The sequence below is a fragment of the Simochromis diagramma genome, unplaced genomic scaffold, assembly GCF_900408965.1.
Source record: "Simochromis diagramma unplaced genomic scaffold, fSimDia1.1 OVJJ01000602.1, whole genome shotgun sequence".
Lineage (NCBI taxonomy): Eukaryota > Metazoa > Chordata > Actinopteri > Cichliformes > Cichlidae > Simochromis > Simochromis diagramma.
Window position 1 is genome coordinate 8,453,747 of NW_024387040.1, and position 20,699 is coordinate 8,474,445.

A 20,699-nucleotide genomic window follows, 5' to 3' on the forward strand; every position below is an offset into this window, starting at 1 on the left:
TCGTCAGAGAGAGGTAGGCAGACCCAGAGTTTGCCCACCCCGCAAAGGCGACGGGGCCCTGTCCGGCAAGCACGGTTTCTCGAACCCTCACCCCGGTCCACATCTGCGACAGGGCTCAGTAGCCCCGAGCGACCGCATGCGCACAACAGCGCCGCCGCCGCCTGAGGGGCTACCTGGTTGATCCTGCCAGTAGCATATGCTTGTCTCAAAGATTAAGCCATGCAGGCACAAAAGTTACGCGCACTCAAATTTTTCAACCGCATCGCTTAACACCGCAGTTTTACATGTGCACTTTTTTGGGGGGGAAATTGCAGTCCATACAGACAATATTCATTTCTAAATTATCAACTAACAATCTTGTGCTTAAAGTGCTTTGTCAATATTGTAGAAAATGTTAAACTTAATCATCATCTTGGCTTCCTCTGACGACCTGTTTGCTGTTGCATGCTGCTGCTTTTTCAGCATTCAAAGATTGATGGCACCGTGTCAGAGCACTAGCTTTGAATTTCAGACGGATCAGGCCTTAACTTAACAAAAAAGTTATCAATAGTTCTTTTCATCTTTTCTTATTACCCACAGCTACATAGACTTCTGTCGGGCCTAGGCTACTCACTAGGGCTGGGTATCATCACTGATTTCTATAATCCATTCGATTCAGGTTCTCAAAGTCCTGATCCGATTCAATTTAGCCTCAGACAGTCAGAAATATTATAATTCTGATCATTTATCAGTACTGATACATTTGCAACTTCATCAGAATTGTGAACATCACAGCAGATGCCTTTGTGTGAAAGTAACTGAGAATAAAACGCAAAAAACAGAGGGAATTCATGATGACATTGAGCAAATGTGAAGCGTAGTTTGCTGCTTCTTTTGCTGCTGGGTCGGTGAATTTTGGTTGGAGAGAGACAAAACCTGCAGCTCAGAATCAGCGCAAAAAGACGTAAACACAGAGCTCCGACAGCGTGTCCGGGCCGTTGAGTGAGAAAGCCGAGAAAGACAAAGCTGATTCTGATGCGTCGGGTCCGCTCTGTGTTTACGTCTTTGTGTGGAATCAGTGTACCTGCTCTCATTTGCTGTTTGGTGGTTGTTGAAATAGTTTTGTGAGCTTTAATCTGAGACTCTGGCATTTCTGGCAAAACACAGTTATATTTAAAAGTCAATTCAGGATTTAATGAATCGATATCGCTTTATTCAAGCTACTCACCTCTCTCTTCCACCTGCACTTTCAACTGGACCACGGCCAATCAGAGAGGTCCCGCCCCTGAATCTCTGATTGGTTTAATCCACAATAGGGGCATAATGTGTGTCTGTTGTTGACCACACGGAGAGTTGCAGACCAAATATTTTTTTAGTCGCACCACTGAAAAATTTGGTCGCATTTGAGCCCTCTAGAGCCCTGGCAGGCCTAAGTACACGCGGTCAGTACAGTGAAACTGTGAATGGCTCATTAAATCAGGTATGGTTCCTTTGATCGCTCATCCATCACTTGGATAAATGTGGCAATTCTAGAGCTAATACATGCAAACGAGTGCTGACCCTCCGGGCATGCATGCATTTATCAGACCCAAAACCCATGCATGGCGTCCTCGTATTGTGCCGCTAGAGGTGAAATTCTTGGACCCCCGCAAGACGGACGAAAGCAAAAGCATTTGCCAAGAATGTTTTCATTAATCAAGAATGAAAGTCGGAGGTTCGACAACGATCAGATACCGTCGTAGTTCTAACCATAAACGATGCCAACTAGCATTCCGGCGGCGTTATTCCCATGACTTGCCGGGCAGCGTCCGGGAAACCAAAGTCTTCGGTTTCCGGGGGGAGTATGGTTGCAAAGCTGAAACTTAAAGGAATTGACGGAAGGGCACCACCAGGAGTGGAGCCTGCGGCTTAATTTGACTCAACACGGGAAACCTCACCCGGCCCGGACACGGAAAGGATTGACAGATTGATAGCTCTTTCTCGATTCTGTGGGTGGTGGTGCATGGCTGTTCTTAGTTGGTGGAGCGATTTGTCTGGTTAATTCCGATAACGAACGAGACTCCGACATGCTAACTAGTTACTCGACCCCGTGCGATCCGAGTCCAAGTTCTTAGAGGGACAAGTGGCGTTCAGCCACACGAGATAACAGCAATAACAGGTCTGTGATGCCCTTAGATGTCCGGGGCTGCACGCGCGCCACACTGAGTGGATCAGCGTGTGTCTACCCTTCGCCGAGAGGCGTGGGTAATCCGTTGAACCCCACTCGTGATAGGGATTGGGGATTCCATTTCCCATGAACGAGGAATTCCCAGTAAGCGCGGGTCATAAGCTCGCGTTGATTAAGTCCCTGCCCTTTGTACACACCGCCCGTCGCTACTACCGATTGGATGGTTTAGTGAGGTCCTCGGATCGGCCCCACCGGGGTCGGTCACGGCCCTGGCGGAGCGCCGAGAAGATGATCAAACTATCTAGAGGAAGTAAAAGTCGTAACAAGGTTTCCGTAGGTAAACCTGCGGAAGGATCATTACTGACTATACCGAGCGGCCCGCCTGCAGTCCACCCGGTTGTCTCCCTTTTGCCACTGAGGGTCTCCCACCACCGTCGCCGGTGTGGGTCTCCCGAGGTTGTCGGCTCGCGCGCCCACCGGGCCTCGAGCCGTAGTCTGGGCCTGGTCAACGGCCGGACGACCCGATGGCCCCGCCCCGCCTCTATGCCAAAGCGAGCCCACTGCACCCGACCGGCTCCTCCGAGGGCCGACGGAGGAGAGTCGGGACTGTGGCTCGTTGGAGGCGGGCGCCGGGGTCCCCGTCCGGCAACTACCGGTCCTGGCCCACCACGAGAACCTCGACCAAAAGCGTGGGCTGGCGGTCTCGCCCTGGCCACTGCCCGTGCGCCTCCGGCTACCCAACTCTCCTCCCTCCTGCGGAGGGAGCCTGGGGGGTTCAATGTCTCCTCTCCCCTGCCTCGGCAAGGGGAGAGTTTTCCCTTCAAACTCTTGTCCCGTCTACGAATGTGGCAACCTGAAAAACACAGTAAAAACAATACGACTCTTAGCGGTGGATCACTCGGCTCGTGCGTCGATGAAGAACGCAGGTAGCTGCGAGAACTAATGTGAATTGCAGGACACATTGATCACTTCGAACGCACCTTGCGGCCCCGGGTTCCTCCCGGGGCTACGCCTGTCTGAGCGTCGCTATGCAATCAATCGGAGACCTCCGCGTCTCTGCGGCTGGGGCAGTCGCAGGCGGCTTTCGGGCACTGCCTTCGTCCCCCAAGCGCAGACCGCCCAGGGTGCCCGGTGCGACGTGTGGTGCCTGCCTGGGAACCGCACCCTCCTGCCCGTGAGCTCTCCCGCCCCCTTTGCCACCCGCACGAGCCGGCGCGGCTGCCGGTGGACGTTCACCCGTCTCCACAGTGACCGCGTCACTCTTGTGTTCAAGGGCCCGACGGACGGGGTGGTGGGTGGCTCGGGGGGTTGCCACGGGTCAAGAGGGCTGCCAGCCTCTCCAGAGCTCGCCGCCACTCGCCGCGTCTGGGGAAAAAAAACACCACGGCGCACGTGAGCCTCTCCCGGGAGCCACAAATGCTCTGCCCCACCCCCCTGCAAGGGGGCCCGTCTCACCCTCTCCATCGGGGAGGTGGAGCTTGAGCACGTGCGATTAGGACCCGAAAGATGGTGAACTATGCCTGGGCAGGGCGAAGCCAGAGGAAACTCTGGTGGAGGCACGTAGCAGTCCTGACGTGCAAATCGGTCGTCCGACCTGGGTATAGGGCGAAAGACTAATCGAACCATCTAGTAGCTGGTTCCGTCCGAAGTTTCCCTCAGGATAGCTGGCCCTCGAGTCTCGCAGTTTTATCTGGTAAAGCGAATGATTAGAGGTCTTGGGGCCAAAACGATCTCAACCTATTCTCAAACTTTAAATGGGTAAGAAGCCCGGCTCGCAGCGAGCCGGGCGTGGAATGAGAGCTGCCCAGTGGGCCACTTTTGGTAAGCAGAACTGGCGCTGCGGGATGAACTGAATGCCGGGTTAAGGCGCCCTAGGATCAGTCGCTCCGTCGCCCTCCTCTCTCCGCCGCTGGAAGCGCATGTGCGCGGCATGGGTTTTCGCGGGGCGGTGTCCGCCGCCGTGTGGAAGGCGGGCCGGCGGGGGGATGTGGTCGGCGGTGGCTGGCGGCGACTCTGGACGCGCGCCGGGCCCTTCTTGCGGATCACCTCAGCTGCGGTGCCCGTCGGGGTCCCCTTCGCAGGGGCGCCCCAGCGGGTTGCCTCGGCTGGCGCCTAGCAGCTGACTTAGAACTGGTGCGGACCAGGGGAATCAGACTGTTTAATTAAGAGAAACAGTTTTCTTGATTTTTAGTTGGAAACTGTTTCTCTGCTCATACTGAGTATTAGTGCTTTAGTTGCTTCTGAGAGAAAGAATATTGAATACACAGTAGTGCTCCCTGCAGTACTATTACTTCTAAGTGTGCTAGTCCCCCCACATGAATAACATAAATCTATATTAGTCATTGTTTCAGCACTAATTTAGAATGCAACAGTAAAGCTGTTTACACTTAATTATCAATCAAGTAATTATGTAATATGCAATATGTTTTTCCAATGTGTTTTTCTTTCTTGTATCAAAGTGAAGTGACTGTTGAATATAAGATGAAGTCTGACAACATCACACTAGAAACTGTCATGTCTGTTCTGCAAAATACTGAAAAAAAAAGACACAAATCCAAACGGCTGATCAACTAATCTATCATCGGATGTCTTTATGGTTGATAAAAATAATCTAAAACACCTCCTGAAGGTCTGCAGACATTTTCTTTCAGGTCATACAGAAATGATGTTGATCAGCTGGAAGGACACACACGAAAAACTAATTCTGGCATGAAATGGAAACGATCCACATAAACTAAATGTGTGCTACACATGAACTGTAGTATAGCAGTGTTCGTTTATGCAAAGAGAAATGATCGTGCATGGTTTGATGTTGCCTTTACGTTTGGAGCAAAGTGTCATGGTGTTGTGATTTGAATTGCTTACAGACCACTGCCACACATAAGAAATGGCTACCCGCTCTTTGAACCCCATGGGAACCCGGTGTACGCCAGAGAGCTACTGATATACCCCTGTGATCCGGAGAGCTGTGACATCGGTGAGCTGCCTTAAATGGATTTCCCATGCTCAGCGTAACACTGCCTGTTTGTTTGGTTATTGCAGATTTGAAGTAAGACTCCGGGGTTTCTGTGGGATTTTTGAGCCTTACCATCTCAATCTGTGTTTGCTGTTGTTTCGGGGGTATTTCCCTTAACCCCCCCCCCCCCAGGAAATGTACAGAGGATATTTTTTGACACGGAAGGGGACTATGATTTGAAGGGAAAGTTAAATCTGAAGACTCTTAAAGCATAGACAAAGGTTAAAACCTTTTGTATTACCATTTGTGGAGTAAACCTTATTGAACAGTTCTCCAGTGGACCTACAGCTTGTTCAAGCATTATTCAGTTAAAAAAAAAAAGTTTTGAAACCTGCTTTTGGAAGAATATGAAACTGATGAACTTGATGTCTGATAGATCAAGATCAAGAAATATGTACATACTTCTCCTGAAAGTTTTCAGGAGCAGTTTAAAAAAAAGTTGGTTTTAAATTTGTTTCAGCAGGTCTGAAAGTTTCTTGCTCGTGCTTTTTTTCTTCTTCTAGTGTTTAAGAACATCCTGGGAGATACTATTCTGATTGATGACCTGGACTCTGCAAATAACTACAGAACGGCGGTGGGTAACTTTGCTGAAGCAGATGTGCGATAGTTGCCTCCTTTTTTTTTTACTAACAATGTGCCATAGCTGGTGTCTAATCTAAAACTGATTAGACTTTTATTAGTTCCAGTGGAGGAAGAAAAGGGAGACTGCTGTCAGAGAGTGAAACACACTGGCAATGTGAGGGGCCAAGAAAACTGATGATTCATCGATGACCTTTGCAGATTGTGTCCACTAGGCTCTCAAACCTGTCATATTGTGTGCTGGTTCTTTAATGGAACCACGGCAGTACTGGCTTTGCAGCAGCAGTGTTGCTGTATCGGTGGAAACTGGTTAATTTCCTCTAACAAAAAAAAGCTGTTGTTTACAGGTGTTGCAGAACAGGATCCAATGTCCCACCATACTGACCAGGCAGGGGGATAGGGTCAGTAGCAGGGGAAAGTTTGGAGGTGCACAGAACAGGGCCCCACCGATGACCACGTTACACATGTTTGGAGCCCCCCTTCCACAGCAGTACCACAGTCTAAAGGAACAAATAGGTGACTTAAATCATGGACAATTTTTATAGCTGATAAAAATGATTCAGATTATGCTGTAATTTCTGTGTTTTCTGGGGTGTGCTTGACAGACCTGCTCAGCCAGTACTGCTCAGCTGTATCGAAGAGAGAGGAAATAGAAAGGGAGCGAGATGATCACGTTAAAAAAATTACGTCTCCTGATGTGCACCAAAAGCAAAAAGATTTGGACGACAAAAAGAGGCAGCTAACAGAGATTGAAAAGGAACTCGGTATGCTGTTTGAGACAGTTGTTGATGATTTTATTTTGATTTTGTTGAATTTTAATTGATCTTTGTTCTTCTAGCATCAGCATCAGCAAAAGGAATGAAACGACGCGCTGTGGATGGTGGTCAGCCCTCCAGCAGCATTTCAAAAAGAGCAAGACAGAGTTCCACATAAGAGATTCTGATTCATCTGATTGATTGTTTTACTATAAGTCTTCTTTTTTTTGGTAGTTTTATTTGTTTGTTAACTTCGAGTTGATACAATGTATTTTATTTTTTAGATGCCTTTTGTACATTTTAACACTTTTGTAATGGTAAAAACTGCTTATGATCTTTGCAGAGCATGCTGAATCTGCTGAATGTATGCATTAAAAAATTCTTAAGATCGCACTTTGTGTATTTGTTCGTTTCTTTTCTGAAAAACGCAAAACTGAAAACTTTACTTGTTAAGTTTAAGCATACCGACAGTGTTAAGCGCACATTTTACGCACGGAGATAATCACTGTGCCTTTGAAACAAAATCAACCATTATCCCCGGCCCCGGATAAGTGGAAGAAAATGGATGGATGGATAACTTTTAAAGGCAGCTTGCATAGGGGAGAGCTGTGTGTCATAATTTCTGGAATCTGAACAAATTTCAATGAACATTAAATCCCCGTGATGTTTATTTTTCACAATAACTAGTGAAATTATACATTAAAACAAAAACATTTTTTGGGTTGTCTTTTCATTTTGAAACTGGGGTTTTTGGAAAACTGGAATGTAATACTACCTGTCTCTAAAGCACTTTGCGTTATAGGCTATTAAAAAAATGTGATGTGACAGACCACACAAAAAGGTTTAGTCATTTTTCATAGTGAGTTTTCTTAAAAAAAAAAAAAAAGCATTTATTTGTCACAGTTAATGGACTACATACTGAACTTTGGGGATAGAAACACAGTATCGATCCTATTGCGCTAGCATCGATCTGATGCCAATATTAAAGTTGGTATTGAAACTATCAATATTTGGATCGATACAACTTCTGCTGTCAACAGGTCGGCAAACGGTGTTAAGAAAAAAGAAAACAGTATGTCAGCATGTTCATCTCCAAAAGTTGATTCTGTTCATCTGGACGTAGCGCTACTCTCTGTGAATGGTACTCATGGCCATTGATCAGTCGGCTTTGATCAGTGGTTGTTGATCAATGGTCATGAGAATGTGCATAATTATGATAAAGGAACTGAACTCCCAGCCCATTGTTCCCTCAGTGGGCTGGTTTCAGTCATTATGAAGCACTGTTTATAAGATTGGGGAAACCTGCAGTCAGCTGAGACTGAAGAAGTCACTTGGATGAGTGATGAAACATTTCTCCCACTGAAAACGCTACGTTCAGATGAACAGAATCAACTTTTGGAGATTTACTTACCTGGATGATTGAGCATGCATCACCACAGGGTTACTGTGGATTAATTTTGATTAATGTGAGATTATTATACTATCTTATGCCAGCTTATACTTCTAATCGAAGAATTGTTGAATCATTATACAGCTATAGGCCACATTATGCCTTGTATTAAAGATTGTGAAATCATTACACTGTTTTATGATGCATTATACTGCTGAGTTATAAGAACTGCTGTTTGTGTAGAATCATGGCCTTTCTTTTCTTTCTTACAAAGAGAACAGAACATACTGTAGAGGTTTTCTGCCCCATCTCATCAGGGGGAGATAAAACAGGAAGCCAAGGCTGTCACTTAGGCGCTGTAAGATAGAAAGAATGTGAAGGTTTAGGCTTTATGGCCCTGAAGGGAGGGGGAAGAAGCTATAAGAGTCTGTGTAACTGTTAGACACTTCGAGATGTTGCCAGACACCCTCCTGTGCACATCTCCCGTCCGGACGTCTGTAATGCTCAAAGTGTTGTATGGAATAAAGAGATTGTTGATTGAGCATTTATACACCGAGTGTTGTTCTTCCTTCAGCCCAAAGATGAAAGAATTGGGGTATTTAACATTAATCATGATTAAATATTATTCATTTTTATTCTATATTAATCACATTTCATTTTTGCATGAGCAAACAGACTGGAGAAAAAAGGGAAAATATACGCACTTAACATGTTTATTGAACAGCTTGAACATTCATATTAACAAAAATCTCTGTAAACATTTATCCACTCTCTCTCTGTCACTCTTGAGGAGGCACTTCAAGTCCTTGAAACGAGCAACCAAAGCTATGTAAAGCGCGTGTTCTCAACGATATTAATAGGTCTGCAGTTTGTTGTAATCTACTTGGCAATTGTGTCAGTCAATATTTCCTAGGGCAGGACAAAGAAACTGGCTCTAAAACACACAGAGTTTAAAAGATGGCTGCAGCCACGCTTTGATTTGTGTAAAATCCAGTTATTGAGCTTTGATCTGTGGGATTTTCATGTTGCCATTTTAGGGATTTGAAACCAGGTATGACAAGTGAGAGGTTAATCTGACTGTGAAACCGCATGGCCATTGGTTAACAACTTGTTATTTAATGAGCATATCCTTGATAATCTTCCTTTGTCATGCTTATAATGACCAAAATGTTTAAGTTAATTGGTTAATATTTTTTGACTAAAAATAGTTTAGTCAAAATAGTTTGTTTTCTATCAGTTCATGCACCAAAAGTAAGTCAGTTCCCATATAATCCCACGTTGTACAAAACCTTAAATGCCCAACTTTACCAGGTAAATAGGCACTTTAACAACGTAATATAAAAACTGGCTTTGGTCTCTATAGTTAATGGCTACCATACTTGGCAATACTCAACATGTACCTGCACCATCGATTCATCCCATCTTCAAAATTAGCACTTCACCCTCTTATTCAAATATGCAAATATCCAAATATGTTCACTTCTATTTTTAAATTCAATCTATTAAAATATTAAGATCCACAAAACAGGGCTTCACAAATAAATGGATGATGCCACTGTGACATACAGTGTAAGGAATACACTAATGTGCTTGTGTGTGTTAAAGACACAAAGGCAGAGAACTTAACATGGTGATGTATACGTAATCCTGCAGAAGACACGGTCTGGCTTCATTAGTTGTGATGTGCACGCTGCTGCAGTGGCCATAACTCATCCTGATCTGTCTCAAAGGCAGCGGCGTTCATCCAAATGCAGACACCAACAAACTCATTAGAGAGTCAACAGGAAAAGGCAGGTTAGCTGGTTAGAAGTGTGACATGGGATGAGTTCATGGGAAGCTGGGTTCAAAACAGCTGCACTGAAATGCACTTTCATCTCTCCAGCTGCCTCATCAGACTTGTGTTTCGCTACCTTAAAAATGCACACAGACCAAAAAAAAGAAATCAAAGGTCCCACATGCATGACGAGCACAGATCAAAAGAAACTGGTAGAGAAACATTTTGGCGCTGAATCACCATTAAATACAAACTAAATTACTGATCTAACAGGTGTCAGAGGTCAGTCACAGGCTCACAGTGGAGGGACACCGGTCAGGAGGTCAGGTTTTCCCAGGTGAATCGAACCCTTGTGCTTGTTTTTCTTTGGCTGTGCAGTCATCCTCAGCTTCTGCTTTTTCATCTACAGGTGTCAAATTGAAATAGCTAACGTGCTGGAATTTGAGCACTTCATTGCCCCAGCTGGTCCATCCTGGTTGAAGACTTCTTGCAAACAGCTCCAAGCACTTGGCTTCAGCTCCAATGTATGGCTTCAGTACCTCTGTGAAGGGAAAGCAATGAGGGAGAGTTATTATTGCATATTATAAGGCTTTCGGTATCTGCCCTGTTATTTACAGTCCTCACTGTGCAAACTGAAAAATACTCCTTTCATATTTCACCTGGAGACCTAACAAACCTGAAGTTTCACACCTATGATGTGTATGGGGCGCCATTTGTAAAGTGAAACATGCTGAAATTAACGGCAACATTTTTCCACATTTAGCTCAATACCTTACAAAAACATGTTTTTTCGAGTCTTTTTCTACAACATTTAGTAAAATATTTGTAGCTTTTTATATTTAAAACACAATTTTAAATGTTAAATCTAAATGTTAAATATTCACTGCTCTCCCCTGATGGTCACTTCTCACCGCCATGAGTGGCTTCATTTCTTGCCTACCAGCATGTCCAGCGATTTAGCTGAAAACATAGGAAGATCCGTTTTGTCAGCCATCCAAAGGTTCAGCAGTAGTGCACCCTCAGCAGCTGCAGTCTCCACTTAACAATCGCCGCAGCACATATCCAGCTAAATCGCTGGACATGCTGGTAGGCAAGAAGTGAAGCAGCTTATGGCGGTGAGAAGTTACAAGTGTGATTCAATGCAGAGAGGTCTATTAACACATAGTGAGTAAAAAAGGTGACTGAAAAGGAAAAACTCAATGGGAGTCCCCCAGCAGCCTATGCCTGTTGCAGCATAACTAAGGGCAGATTCAGGGTCACCTGGTCCAGCCCTAACTATATGCTTTAGCAAAATGGCCCCTCAGCACTGAACCCTGTGGAACTCCATAATTAACCTCAGTGTGTGAAGAGGACTCTCCATTTACATGCACAAATTGGAGTCTATTAGATAGATATGATACAAACCACTGCAGTGCAGTACCTGTAATACCTACAGCATGTTCTAATCGCTTTAATAGGATATTATGGTCAACAGTATCGAATGCTGCACTGAGGTCTAGCAGGACAAGCACAGAGATGAGTCCACTGTCAGAGGCCAGAAGAAGGTCATTTGTAACCTTCACTAAAGCTGTTTCTGTGCTGTGATGAGCTCTGAAACCTGACTGAAACTCTTCAGATAAACCATTCCTCTGCAGATGATCTGTTAGCTGTTTGACAACTACTCTTTCAAGGATGTTTGATATGAAAGGAAGGTTGGAGATGGGCCTATAATTAGCTAAGACTGCTGGGTCTAGAGATGCTTTTTGAGTAAAGGTTTAACTACAGCCAGCTTGAAGGCCTGTGGTACATAGCCGATTATTAGAGATAGGTTGATCATATTTAAGATCGAAGAATTAATTAATGGCAGGACTTCTTTGAGCGGTTTTGTAGGAATGGGGTCTAAAAGACACGTTGATGGTTTGGAGAAAGTAATTATTGAAGTTAACTCAGAAAGATCAACTGGAGAAAAAGAGTCTAACTTAACATCAATGGTACTAAGAGTAGCTGGAGATGATATTACATCTGTGAGATGGATATGGGTAATTTTTTCTCTAATGATTAAAATTTTATTTGTGAAGAAGTTCATGAAGTCATTACTGGTTAATGTTGAAGGAATTGTTGGCTCAAAAGAGCTCTGACTTTTTGTCAGCCTGGCTACAGTGCTGAAGAGAAACCTGGGGTTGTTCTTATTTTCTTCAATCAGTGACGAATAGTAAGATGTTCTGGCTTTGCGGAGGGCTTTCTTAGAAAGCAGCAAACTATTTCTCCAGGCTAAATGATGATCCTCTAAATTTGTGACACGCCATTTCCTCTCCAGATTACGAGTCATCTGCTTTAGGGTACTTGTTTGAGAATTATACCACGGAGTCAGGTACTTCTGATTTGAGGCCTTATTTTTCACAAGAGCTACAGTATCCAGAGTCTAACAAATTCATTCATAAAATTGTGTGGCTTAAAAAGTAAAGTCATGAATCTGTAGTTAATTCTCTTCCTTTACAAAAAATAGATGTTGTGGGTGTTTTAAATTCAAGAGCTGCAATTACTGCTAATAACATTAAGATGTTATATTTCATATATGTACTGAAGAAGCGACGTACACACACACACACACACACACACACACACACACACACACACACACACACACCTGTGATAGCAGAATTCAGAGCTTATCAATCTAGTTGTGTATCAAGGTAACGATCATTGATGTGACACTATTGCCCTCTGGTGGCAAAGACACTACACTGTACTTGAATATTCACCTGACAGCGAAGGCTTCTGAGAGTGCAGAGCTGATGGGACACTGACAATCAAACGCTGATCCTCCACAGGCACCTCTGATGTCTCTGAGGGGCTGAAAGAGGGTACACAAGTCTGTCAGAATAAATATGATTTGGAAAGCTGAAGAAATAAAGGAGGCCATCTATGCGAACAACCGTCACTGAACAGCGGTGGTGGCTTACGACACCAGCTATCAGCCGCCTGCAATACAGTTTTGAGATCTCCTCCCAGGCATTTCAACCCCCACTCACACCTTGCCTCAGGTGACCTGGATAGTTCACCTGATCGTGGTGTGGGACAATGTCTTACAGAGGTTTCACACCTTTTAAATTCCAGAGCTGCTGTTGCCTTGAATAATATCAAGATGTTACATTTGATACATGCAAACCTGAAGAAGTGATATACTTAGACATTGCTTTAACACCTGTGATAGCTTACCATATAACTTCAGGGATAAATCCTCCTGCTATCAGCCACCTACAGTGCAGCATGATGGTGGAGAGGAACAATGTCTTACAGAGGTTTCACACCTTAGTCTCGATGGCGGTAATGACCACGCCTTTTTTCACACTTTGGTTCATGCGACACCTTTAGTGTGTCTGCGACCCTCAGAACCACGTCCAAGGGGACAAACTCCACTAAGGGTCAAATACCTTGGACTCTCCATCAGTTTGGAACTGAAAAAAACTCTTGGATGAGAAGCAAAATGTGTTCAAGGGTCTAAAAAAGTAATTCTGCTCTCCTTCAAACACTCAACACTACCATGACCTGGATGACTGAGAAACTATGATTTATATATCCAGTCCTGCAAAAGTCTTGAGTCAGTCCTCATTTCTCCATATTATGGTCTGATGAAATGAAGAAGAAGTTGCCTGAGGAGCTATTCCTGAGGACTAGAACTGACAAGAAAGCTCATCTAAGAGCTTATCTTTTCAAGCTCGTTAGAATTGTACAAACTCAGTTTTTGCCTCATACACTCTATTTTGCTTTATGTTTTCACACATTTTTGCACGGTACAATATGGAATTTAAATATGAAACTCAAACATTTCACACCTCTCTGAGATATCAGCAGAGCAACGATATCGGCCCAGGACCAAGACTTCATACGGTTTCTTGTGTGGTGAGTCTAGCGGAAACACAAATTGCCCAAATGTGGTGACCTGAGGAGAAATAGCATCGTCTTAAAAACACTTGGATTGACATTAGCAGGTAATGCTTCCAGTTCTTAAACAATTAATCGGTTGAAAGTTCTGTATTATCTGTACCTTGACCCAGAACCATTCAGCCACAACTTCTACGCCCCAATGTGGATACAGCTCATCACGGACAAAACGCAGGTGGCTTGGCCGGTTTGTCACCCAGGTCACCACTAAACAGTTTGGAGATGCCAGCAGGGGAATAGGGAGCCGCTTTAGCTGGGATGAGGGCAACGAGCCGTATCTTCAGTGAGAAAATTGATATAGTCAGTGTAAATTTCTCAACTGTGGGATAATAAAGGTTTATTCTATTCTATTCTATTCTAAATACAACCACCATGCCCATTACTTTTCTTTATTTTCTAGCCATTTTCGCTTCTTCAACCAGTTTTTGTCTGGTGCCACCATCAGGCTGAAATCTGAAGATTCAGAGTGATTAACCTTTACAAGTTTAATGAGTTATGTGAACTTTTCAGGTCATGTTTTTTGCAAATTTAGTGAGAAAGCTTCACATCTGTTGTATGCACAAACAGTTTTGGTTCACAGATGATACATTTTTCTGACTCTAGTGATTGAATGACTTCTTCTTTATAATCACTGTGAGTAATTTTGATAGAAATGTATAAAAAGGATTAGCTGGATTGTCAGGACATTTGTTATGCATTAGGCATCTCATGTTGCCGTGATTATTAATTCTTATAATGCTGATATTTCCTTACGTTATGGCTTTAGGCAGCTTTTTTCTTAGAGGACACTGAATGCTTTGAGCTCTTGAGGCCTCAAAATCCTTTACATAAAACAGACTGGGATGAAAATATCTCTTTGATTAATATCCATGGTAACACCATAATATTTTACAGTACGGGGACATGTGCAAACATAACTATAAACCACTGGACTTTATCAGTTTCTTTTCTTAGAAGCTCTCTTATTTGTTCTTCTTATTCACCCTGCTTTATATGCTCTTGTAACATGTAAATTTCATACCCAGAAATCTATAAAGTTTTATCCTCTTTTGCTTCACTCCTCCAAAAATACTTGAATACCAAATTACCTGCGACTTCTTTTCACAGACTTGTTTTCCCATGGTGGATCCATAACGATTAGGTCGAACCTTGTTCCGTCTGTGTGAGAAACAAGCAAAGAATGTCAGGCTGTGAAACAACAAACAAGATCTCTCTTGAGACGATGAGAAATTACACTGAGCCATACCACAGTTATTTACAACACTTAAGTTCAGGAAAGAGTGCCCGTGTTTTTGCCTCACACAAAGATAAACTTTTGCCTTTCAAATAATGGTATCACAAGCACACAGAATTGTAAGGCTTTAAAAAAAACTTTTTAATAACCTTTGTTTCAGTTAACATTTCTTTCTAGTTCACATGCACTGCTCCCAGTGTTTTACTCACAGTGGACTAATGGTTGTATCCTCGTGAAATCAGACAGCAGGAAAGCCGTGTGGGGGGGTATTACATACTCCTCTCCCATCACCGTAACCACGGTAGCCCAGTCCGCCTTGTTCTCTGTCACCTGAGAGAACAAGTCGACGTGAGACGTACAGCCATCCTCGCCAACAAGTAACTGAGCGCCCCGTTCCTGCTCCTCATCCTCCACCAGAGGGAGATCTTTAGCCATTTCACAAAGAGCAGCGAGGTTGCACTCCTGTGAAGGAAGAGGCTCTTTGTCCACGTTTGTCTGTCCATTCAGATAGCCGAGCGGTTGTGCAGAATCCACCAAGTACTTGGTTCCCTCCAGAATAACAGACTTTATCTGCGTCATGGCACATAACAGAGATTATTTAGTCTGAATACTAAACCAGCTTCTTACCTCTAATGTTTTAAACTTGGATTAATGCACAATAACTTGAAACAAAGCTCCACTGATTGAAAGTGTTGGAGATAAAAGTCAATGCAGCAGTTGTAGAGATGTCGTCTTTTAATTATTTTATAATGCCTCAAAAATGGACATCTTACAAAAGTGCATACTTCTTAATCTTTCAATTTAGTTGTTCTCAGTCCCATCACCACAGATGGATCAAATGAAGCACCTTTAGTCTGCCTTTAAAAACATTTGTAAAAGGAGTTTGGGCGTGCTGATGTAATTGGATGTAACTGTTGCAATAGGTCAGCTTGTGAAATGTCTTTCCTCCTAGATATTCCACAATCGATTATAAGTGGAAGCAAAGTGGAAGCTTTTAGCAATCACAGCAACTCAGCCACAGAGTGAAAGACCACATAAAGTTACATAGTGAGGTTGCGTAGTGCTGAGGATCATAGTGCATAAAAGTTGCCAACACTCTGCGGACTGAATAACTGCAAGTTCCAAACCTCCTCTGGCATTAACATCAGCACGAAATATGTGGACAAAGAGCTTCAACACTTTGTCCATGTAGTGCTCTTCAGCCCATATCTGTGCACTGGCGTATTGAAATTCTCTAACAATATGACTTTTAACTAAAATGACTTATTTTAAAATTAAAACTATAATACAAGTATAAATAACGTTTACTTTATCACAAAGTGACATTGTGATGTCATGTTTTGAGTTATAAATCATAACACATTACAATAAAAAGGTCTGTTTCATTGTTATGTTTGTTATGGATGGTGTATTATTGTGTAGATAAAAAACAAATAACACTAGGCCATATATAAATCAGATATTTAAAAGAAGCATTAATGAATAAATTAACAACAATCATACTGCTAATAATCGACTTATATGAATAAAAGTGTGATCTATTACATTGGCTCAAACAAGACGATTCTGTGGATAACTGTATCAGTCAGTTTGACACGTAAGTTTACACTTTGACCACTTTTTCCATAGACTTCTTGTGACTCTGATTATCCCCAATCATTTTTTCTCTTTGTGATGCTTTAACTTCAGTGGGGCAATACAGTCCCTGCAAGAACAAATCTATTGACAGATGACAGATTATATCTTATTTGTAGTTCAGGCTCAGAATAAGTATCAGCCTACCTTCTCGTGAAAGACCAGTGAATCAATTTCCCCTTGGTTGAGTTCATGGTGTTTTCGTTTCCTTTTCTGTAAGTCAAATTGATGAAGTGATAAAGAGTAAGCACAACAAAGAGCAAAATGATCATAGTATTGTTCTTTACAGCTCCAACCAAGCAAGCAGTAGCACCACTGTAATCCACTGTGTCAAACTCTAAAGTAAATTCTACTGATCTGGCATTAAACTGAGCTGACAGAGTTAAGTTTTACATGTCTGTCATTTTAATATTTAAACAAATATCAGTGGTGCTGAAATAAGCAGAATAACTTTGTGCAAGTCTGTTTGCAGATTTTATGTGAGTTAAAATATATCCAATCAGTCTGGATTCTTCATTATTGTAAGTCACCATAAAAGTAGCAGGTATAAAATGCTACTTTGTAATTGTATTTTTCTGCTTCAGTGTCAGGATCCTTGGTTTACTTGCTTGCTCACTGTTGCATGTTACTGGACTGCTTGATAAGAACAAGGTGAAAATGCATTAATGTATTAGCAACTCCTGAGCTTTAAGTTCACTATGGTTAAGAGAGTTCCTTATTAACTTTTACAACACATCAGTATTTTATGTCCCACATAACAGAAAACACGATCACGACAATAGAAACCAACCTTTTGGCACAACCAGGTAGATTTGTTGGGTGTGAACAGGAATGTCCTCAGAGCCTGACATAATGACCACTGACAAAACTGATGTCAGTACTAGTACATGACATAAAACTAGTACTTATGTCATGTGACACATGCCACACTCAACCTCCTTCTTAAAGTGAAGAGTGAAAAAGCTTTCAATAGGAGCTGGCTGTTGAATGGAGGATATATAATATAAGATAGAATGAAATAAGAAATGATCAAGAAACCTTATATGTCTCTCACAAAGATGCCAGATGCCACTGAATGTGGGCTGAGTGGGAAATCTACCCTGTTAAAGAGGAAACTGTGGAAGAGAACCAGTGAGATGTTATCTGCAGAGCTATCCTGCAAAAAAAAATAGTAATCCCTGCAGCAGATGATCCTGCCAGGTGAATGTCAACATGCTACAGGTGCTGTAGGCGAACTGTTTGACAGCTGAGTATCTTTTTGGTCTTAAAAGTGCTTATTGTCAAGTGCTTTTTGGTATTGCAGGTATGGCTTGTGCTTATGTGTTGAATTACATTGCATCGGGCTTCTTGGAGCCCCTGGTAGAGGTGACTGTCATGTTGTTACAGACTATTTGTACAACCTGTATAACCATAGTAAGAGCTTTGTTTGCATTGCCAGTAGCAATTCAGATATGAGTCAGTAATTCTATTCATAACTTTTATGGACATAATTTCCATCAGTTTGGTGACCTCAGGAACACCTTTCTACTTTCTTTAGATTTGTTCCCTCCTTCTTCAACACGCAATGATGTTCGTGTAGGCTGAAAAGTCCTCTCTGCAGGCTCTCAATAGGCAAATAGCTATACAAACAGACACAACTGAGGTAGCATCAAGTGAGCATTAAATGAAAAAAGGGGGAATTCAATTTCTGGGTTAGGGAGGAATTGCTGCCCCAAGTGAAGGAGTTTAAGTATCTTGGGGAGCAGAAGATAGACAAGACATCACGAACTACAGGAGACCATACCTGCAACTGAGACAAAGACCTGGATGACAAGCTTTGTACTGCAGATTTGAGGGATACATTCATACCCCGCACCCTAAAATACCCCCATCATGACTCTACTATGCCCACCTGAAGATGTGAGCCAGGTCTTCAAGAGACAGAAAACCTGGAAAGCACCAGACACAGAAAGTTTGCATGTGGTTGTTCTAGTTTTGGAGATTCTGTAGCTTGCATCAGGCCCTCCTGTGGGCGCACCTCCTTTAGGATCTGATGAAGATTGTAGTGAAAATGTCTTGATGCATTCTCAATCATCCAGGTAAGTAAATCTCCAAAAGTTGATTCTGTTCATCTGGATGTAGCATTTTCAGTGGGAGAAACGTTTCCTCACTCATCCAAGTGACTTCTTCAGTCTCAGCTAACTGCAGGTTTCCCCAATCGTATAAACAGTACATTTGCATAATGACTGAAACCAGCCCACCGAAGGAACAATGGCCTGGAAGGTGAGTTCCTTAATCTTAATTATGCAAATTCTGATGACCATTGATCAACAACCACTGATCAGTCAGCTGAGACTGAAGAAGTCACCTGGATGAGTGATGAAACATTTCTCCCACTAAAAACGCTACGTTCAGATGAACAGAATCAACTTTTGGAAATTGGAGTGAAAATAAGAGCCAGCTGATCACCACAGGTTTAAGGGGGACATAGGGGATTATGTCTCCCCTGCTAATATGCTAATATCACATTACTGTGTTTCATTAGCCTATCAAACCACATTAGAATACATTGTTATATTTTATCTCCATGTGGTCTGTCTTGAGGCTATGTGACAGAGTGCAATTGGACTCCATAAGTATTAAAAACCAGGCATGTCCCAACAGATGGCAAAAACAAGACATATCTGAATGTGTCTGAAAAGGTGGTCTTAAAAGCCGTTAGAAAAGCAAAACAAGTAGTGGGCCCTGAAAATGGCAAAAACAAGAATATGTGTCCTGTCTATATGTGTGTGTGCGTTAACTGACTTCTTCAAAACTTCTAAATCGTACAATGGGGCCCATTCATTCCCTTTTCTATGTGCTGTGGTGGAAGTGCAGATATAGTAGTCAGAAGATGACATAATGCAGTCGGGGTTACACATGGGTAACTCAACTTTCACATCCATCAGTCTTGGTTGTTGTTGGTTTTGGCACAAAGTGGGACTCTTACTACCGCAAAAACCAGAAGTCCCTGACAATTATAACAAGTAAATATTATTTATTACTTATTTATTAATATATATAACAGTAAAGTGTAAAGTAAGTAAAGTGTAAAGTGTCACTAACCTTTTAGTAAAACAACAACCACAACAACAATAAATAAATAACATTAAAATTTAAATATTTATGCTTTCCCTCATGCCTTATGCACTATATCAACAGATATTTCATGTTTCATTAAAAGGTGTATACTCCTCGTCGTTATAAAGGCAATTCTATCTTTTTACGTCATAAAAATGTGCAAAACTGCCTTCTAGAAATATATATGAACGATTTATTCCCCCAAACACATACATATTCTAGAAATTTTGATTTGATTCATGTGGGAATATGAAAAAAACTTGCACTTTCATGCATCACTTGAGAAAATGCAGCAGCATTTACCTTTGAGGGTTTGCATGTTTTTTTCAGGACATCCGTGTTCCCTGTATCCACATCTGCTCTGTTATTCTCGTTATAGTAGCTCTTAAAAACCTGGAAGCACTGCCTTTTGAAACTACACTTCAGAGCTGACTTCTGATTCTCTCTCCATCGTATGCACGGCGAATATCCCCGATCGATAAGCGAGCATGAATCCAAAACCCAGCCGAGGCTTCCGTGGAGCACCACGGACATCATTAAAGGGGGTGTTGTTTGAAACCAGACGGGATTTAAGCTCGTGCTTGAGAGCAACCGGACACGTAAGCGCAAACGAGCCTATTTCTTTGAAAATAAAACCGAAACTTGCGCGGCAAAACTCAGTCGTTAACCAACGTAGATCATCGCGGAAGTAGATGACGCAAGTTTTCTGTCCCATATGACGATCCGTAGAAACACCAGCGCTTTACGGATGAAATCGCTACACGAAGGGCAGAGCAGAGGAGTGAGAGGAACGAGTCCCGCGGAAACTACACATACTTTTAATACCAGACCAGACAACGCGGATGTGAGTCTCTCACTCCAGTCTGGACGAGGACGACCGTTCATTTCAGAGTAACGTGAAAAGGCGAAGCGGCGACGATGCTGACTTCTGCCTCCCAGCGTCGGTCTGCAGCAGCTTCCTTGCAGCAGGGAGAGAAGAAAATCCGTGTTTACGACCTCCGCTTAGAAACGGAGGCGAAAACCTGCAAGCTGTTTGAAATTGCTGGTTGGGACTTCAACGACTTTCTCCAAGCTCTGCACAAGGTAATGTCTGCTACCTTGATTTGAGGTCAAGCAGTGCGAAGTCAGAAAGTTCTTACATACATTT

General features: G+C 42.7%; 2 protein-coding genes, 2 long non-coding RNA genes and 1 other non-coding gene across 7 annotated transcripts in view; 3 read left to right on the top strand and 2 right to left on the bottom strand.

Moving 5' to 3' along the window:
• Positions 1-3,755, bottom strand: part of LOC120741349 — a 5,608-nt gene extending 1,853 nt beyond the window's left edge. Inside the window, exons 1-2 of the long non-coding RNA XR_005697605.1 lie at positions 3,633-3,755; positions 3,377-3,386 (exon numbers count right to left, since the gene is read on the bottom strand). This is a non-coding gene — a long non-coding RNA (uncharacterized LOC120741349). The remainder of the gene's footprint in view (positions 1-3,376; positions 3,387-3,632) is intronic.
• The window catches only part of LOC120741350, a 5,912-nt gene extending 2,039 nt beyond the window's left edge, over positions 1-3,873 (top strand). For 2 of the 3 annotated variants that reach the window (XR_005697606.1, XR_005697608.1), the window contains exon 2: positions 3,630-3,873. This is a non-coding gene — a long non-coding RNA (uncharacterized LOC120741350). Of the gene's footprint in view, positions 1-3,277; positions 3,290-3,629 lie in introns of those variants that run through there. The other variant, XR_005697607.1, reaches the window with a different exon arrangement.
• Positions 1-6,889, top strand: part of LOC120741342 (structural maintenance of chromosomes flexible hinge domain-containing protein 1-like) — a 61,221-nt gene extending 54,332 nt beyond the window's left edge. Inside the window, exons 39-43 of the mRNA XM_040044170.1 lie at positions 5,014-5,123; positions 5,666-5,736; positions 6,089-6,257; positions 6,347-6,505; positions 6,580-6,889. Of these exons, the coding sequence (XP_039900104.1) occupies positions 5,014-5,123; positions 5,666-5,736; positions 6,089-6,257; positions 6,347-6,505; positions 6,580-6,674 (604 nt within the window). The 3' untranslated portion in view covers positions 6,675-6,889. The remainder of the gene's footprint in view (positions 1-5,013; positions 5,124-5,665; positions 5,737-6,088; positions 6,258-6,346; positions 6,506-6,579) is intronic.
• LOC120741567 lies at positions 3,025-3,172 on the top strand. The gene has a single exon (XR_005697640.1). It is a non-coding gene; the product is annotated as a 5.8S ribosomal RNA (ribosomal RNA).
• Positions 6,890-9,126: 2,237 nt separating the features above from the next.
• Positions 9,127-20,655, bottom strand: LOC120741348 (N(6)-adenine-specific methyltransferase METTL4-like). Its single transcript, XM_040044186.1, has 8 exons — positions 19,856-20,655; positions 16,601-16,666; positions 15,028-15,388; positions 14,673-14,742; positions 13,688-13,862; positions 13,476-13,582; positions 12,402-12,493; positions 9,127-10,201 (listed from the first exon to the last, which is right to left on the bottom strand). Exons 1-8 carry the CDS (start codon positions 20,087-20,089, stop codon positions 9,984-9,986), a joined length of 1,323 nt encoding a protein of 440 aa, XP_039900120.1. The 5' UTR covers positions 20,090-20,655; the 3' UTR covers positions 9,127-9,983.
• Positions 20,656-20,699: the final 44 nt, after the last annotated feature.

What these genes read in the sequence shown, in the direction of transcription:
- LOC120741348 (XM_040044186.1), bottom strand. Translation starts at nt 20,089, where the DNA reads ATGATGTCCGTGGTGCTCCACGGAAGCCTCGGCTGGGTTTTGGATTCA. An exon ending in AAACATGCAAACCCTCAAAG is followed by an intron (nt 16,667 to 19,855) that starts GTAAATGCTGCT and finishes TTTGACTTACAG; the next exon opens with AAAAGGAAACGAAAACACCA. An exon ending in CACTGGTCTTTCACGAGAAG is followed by an intron (nt 15,389 to 16,600) that starts GTAGGCTGATAC and finishes GCCATGACGCAG; the next exon opens with ATAAAGTCTGTTATTCTGGA.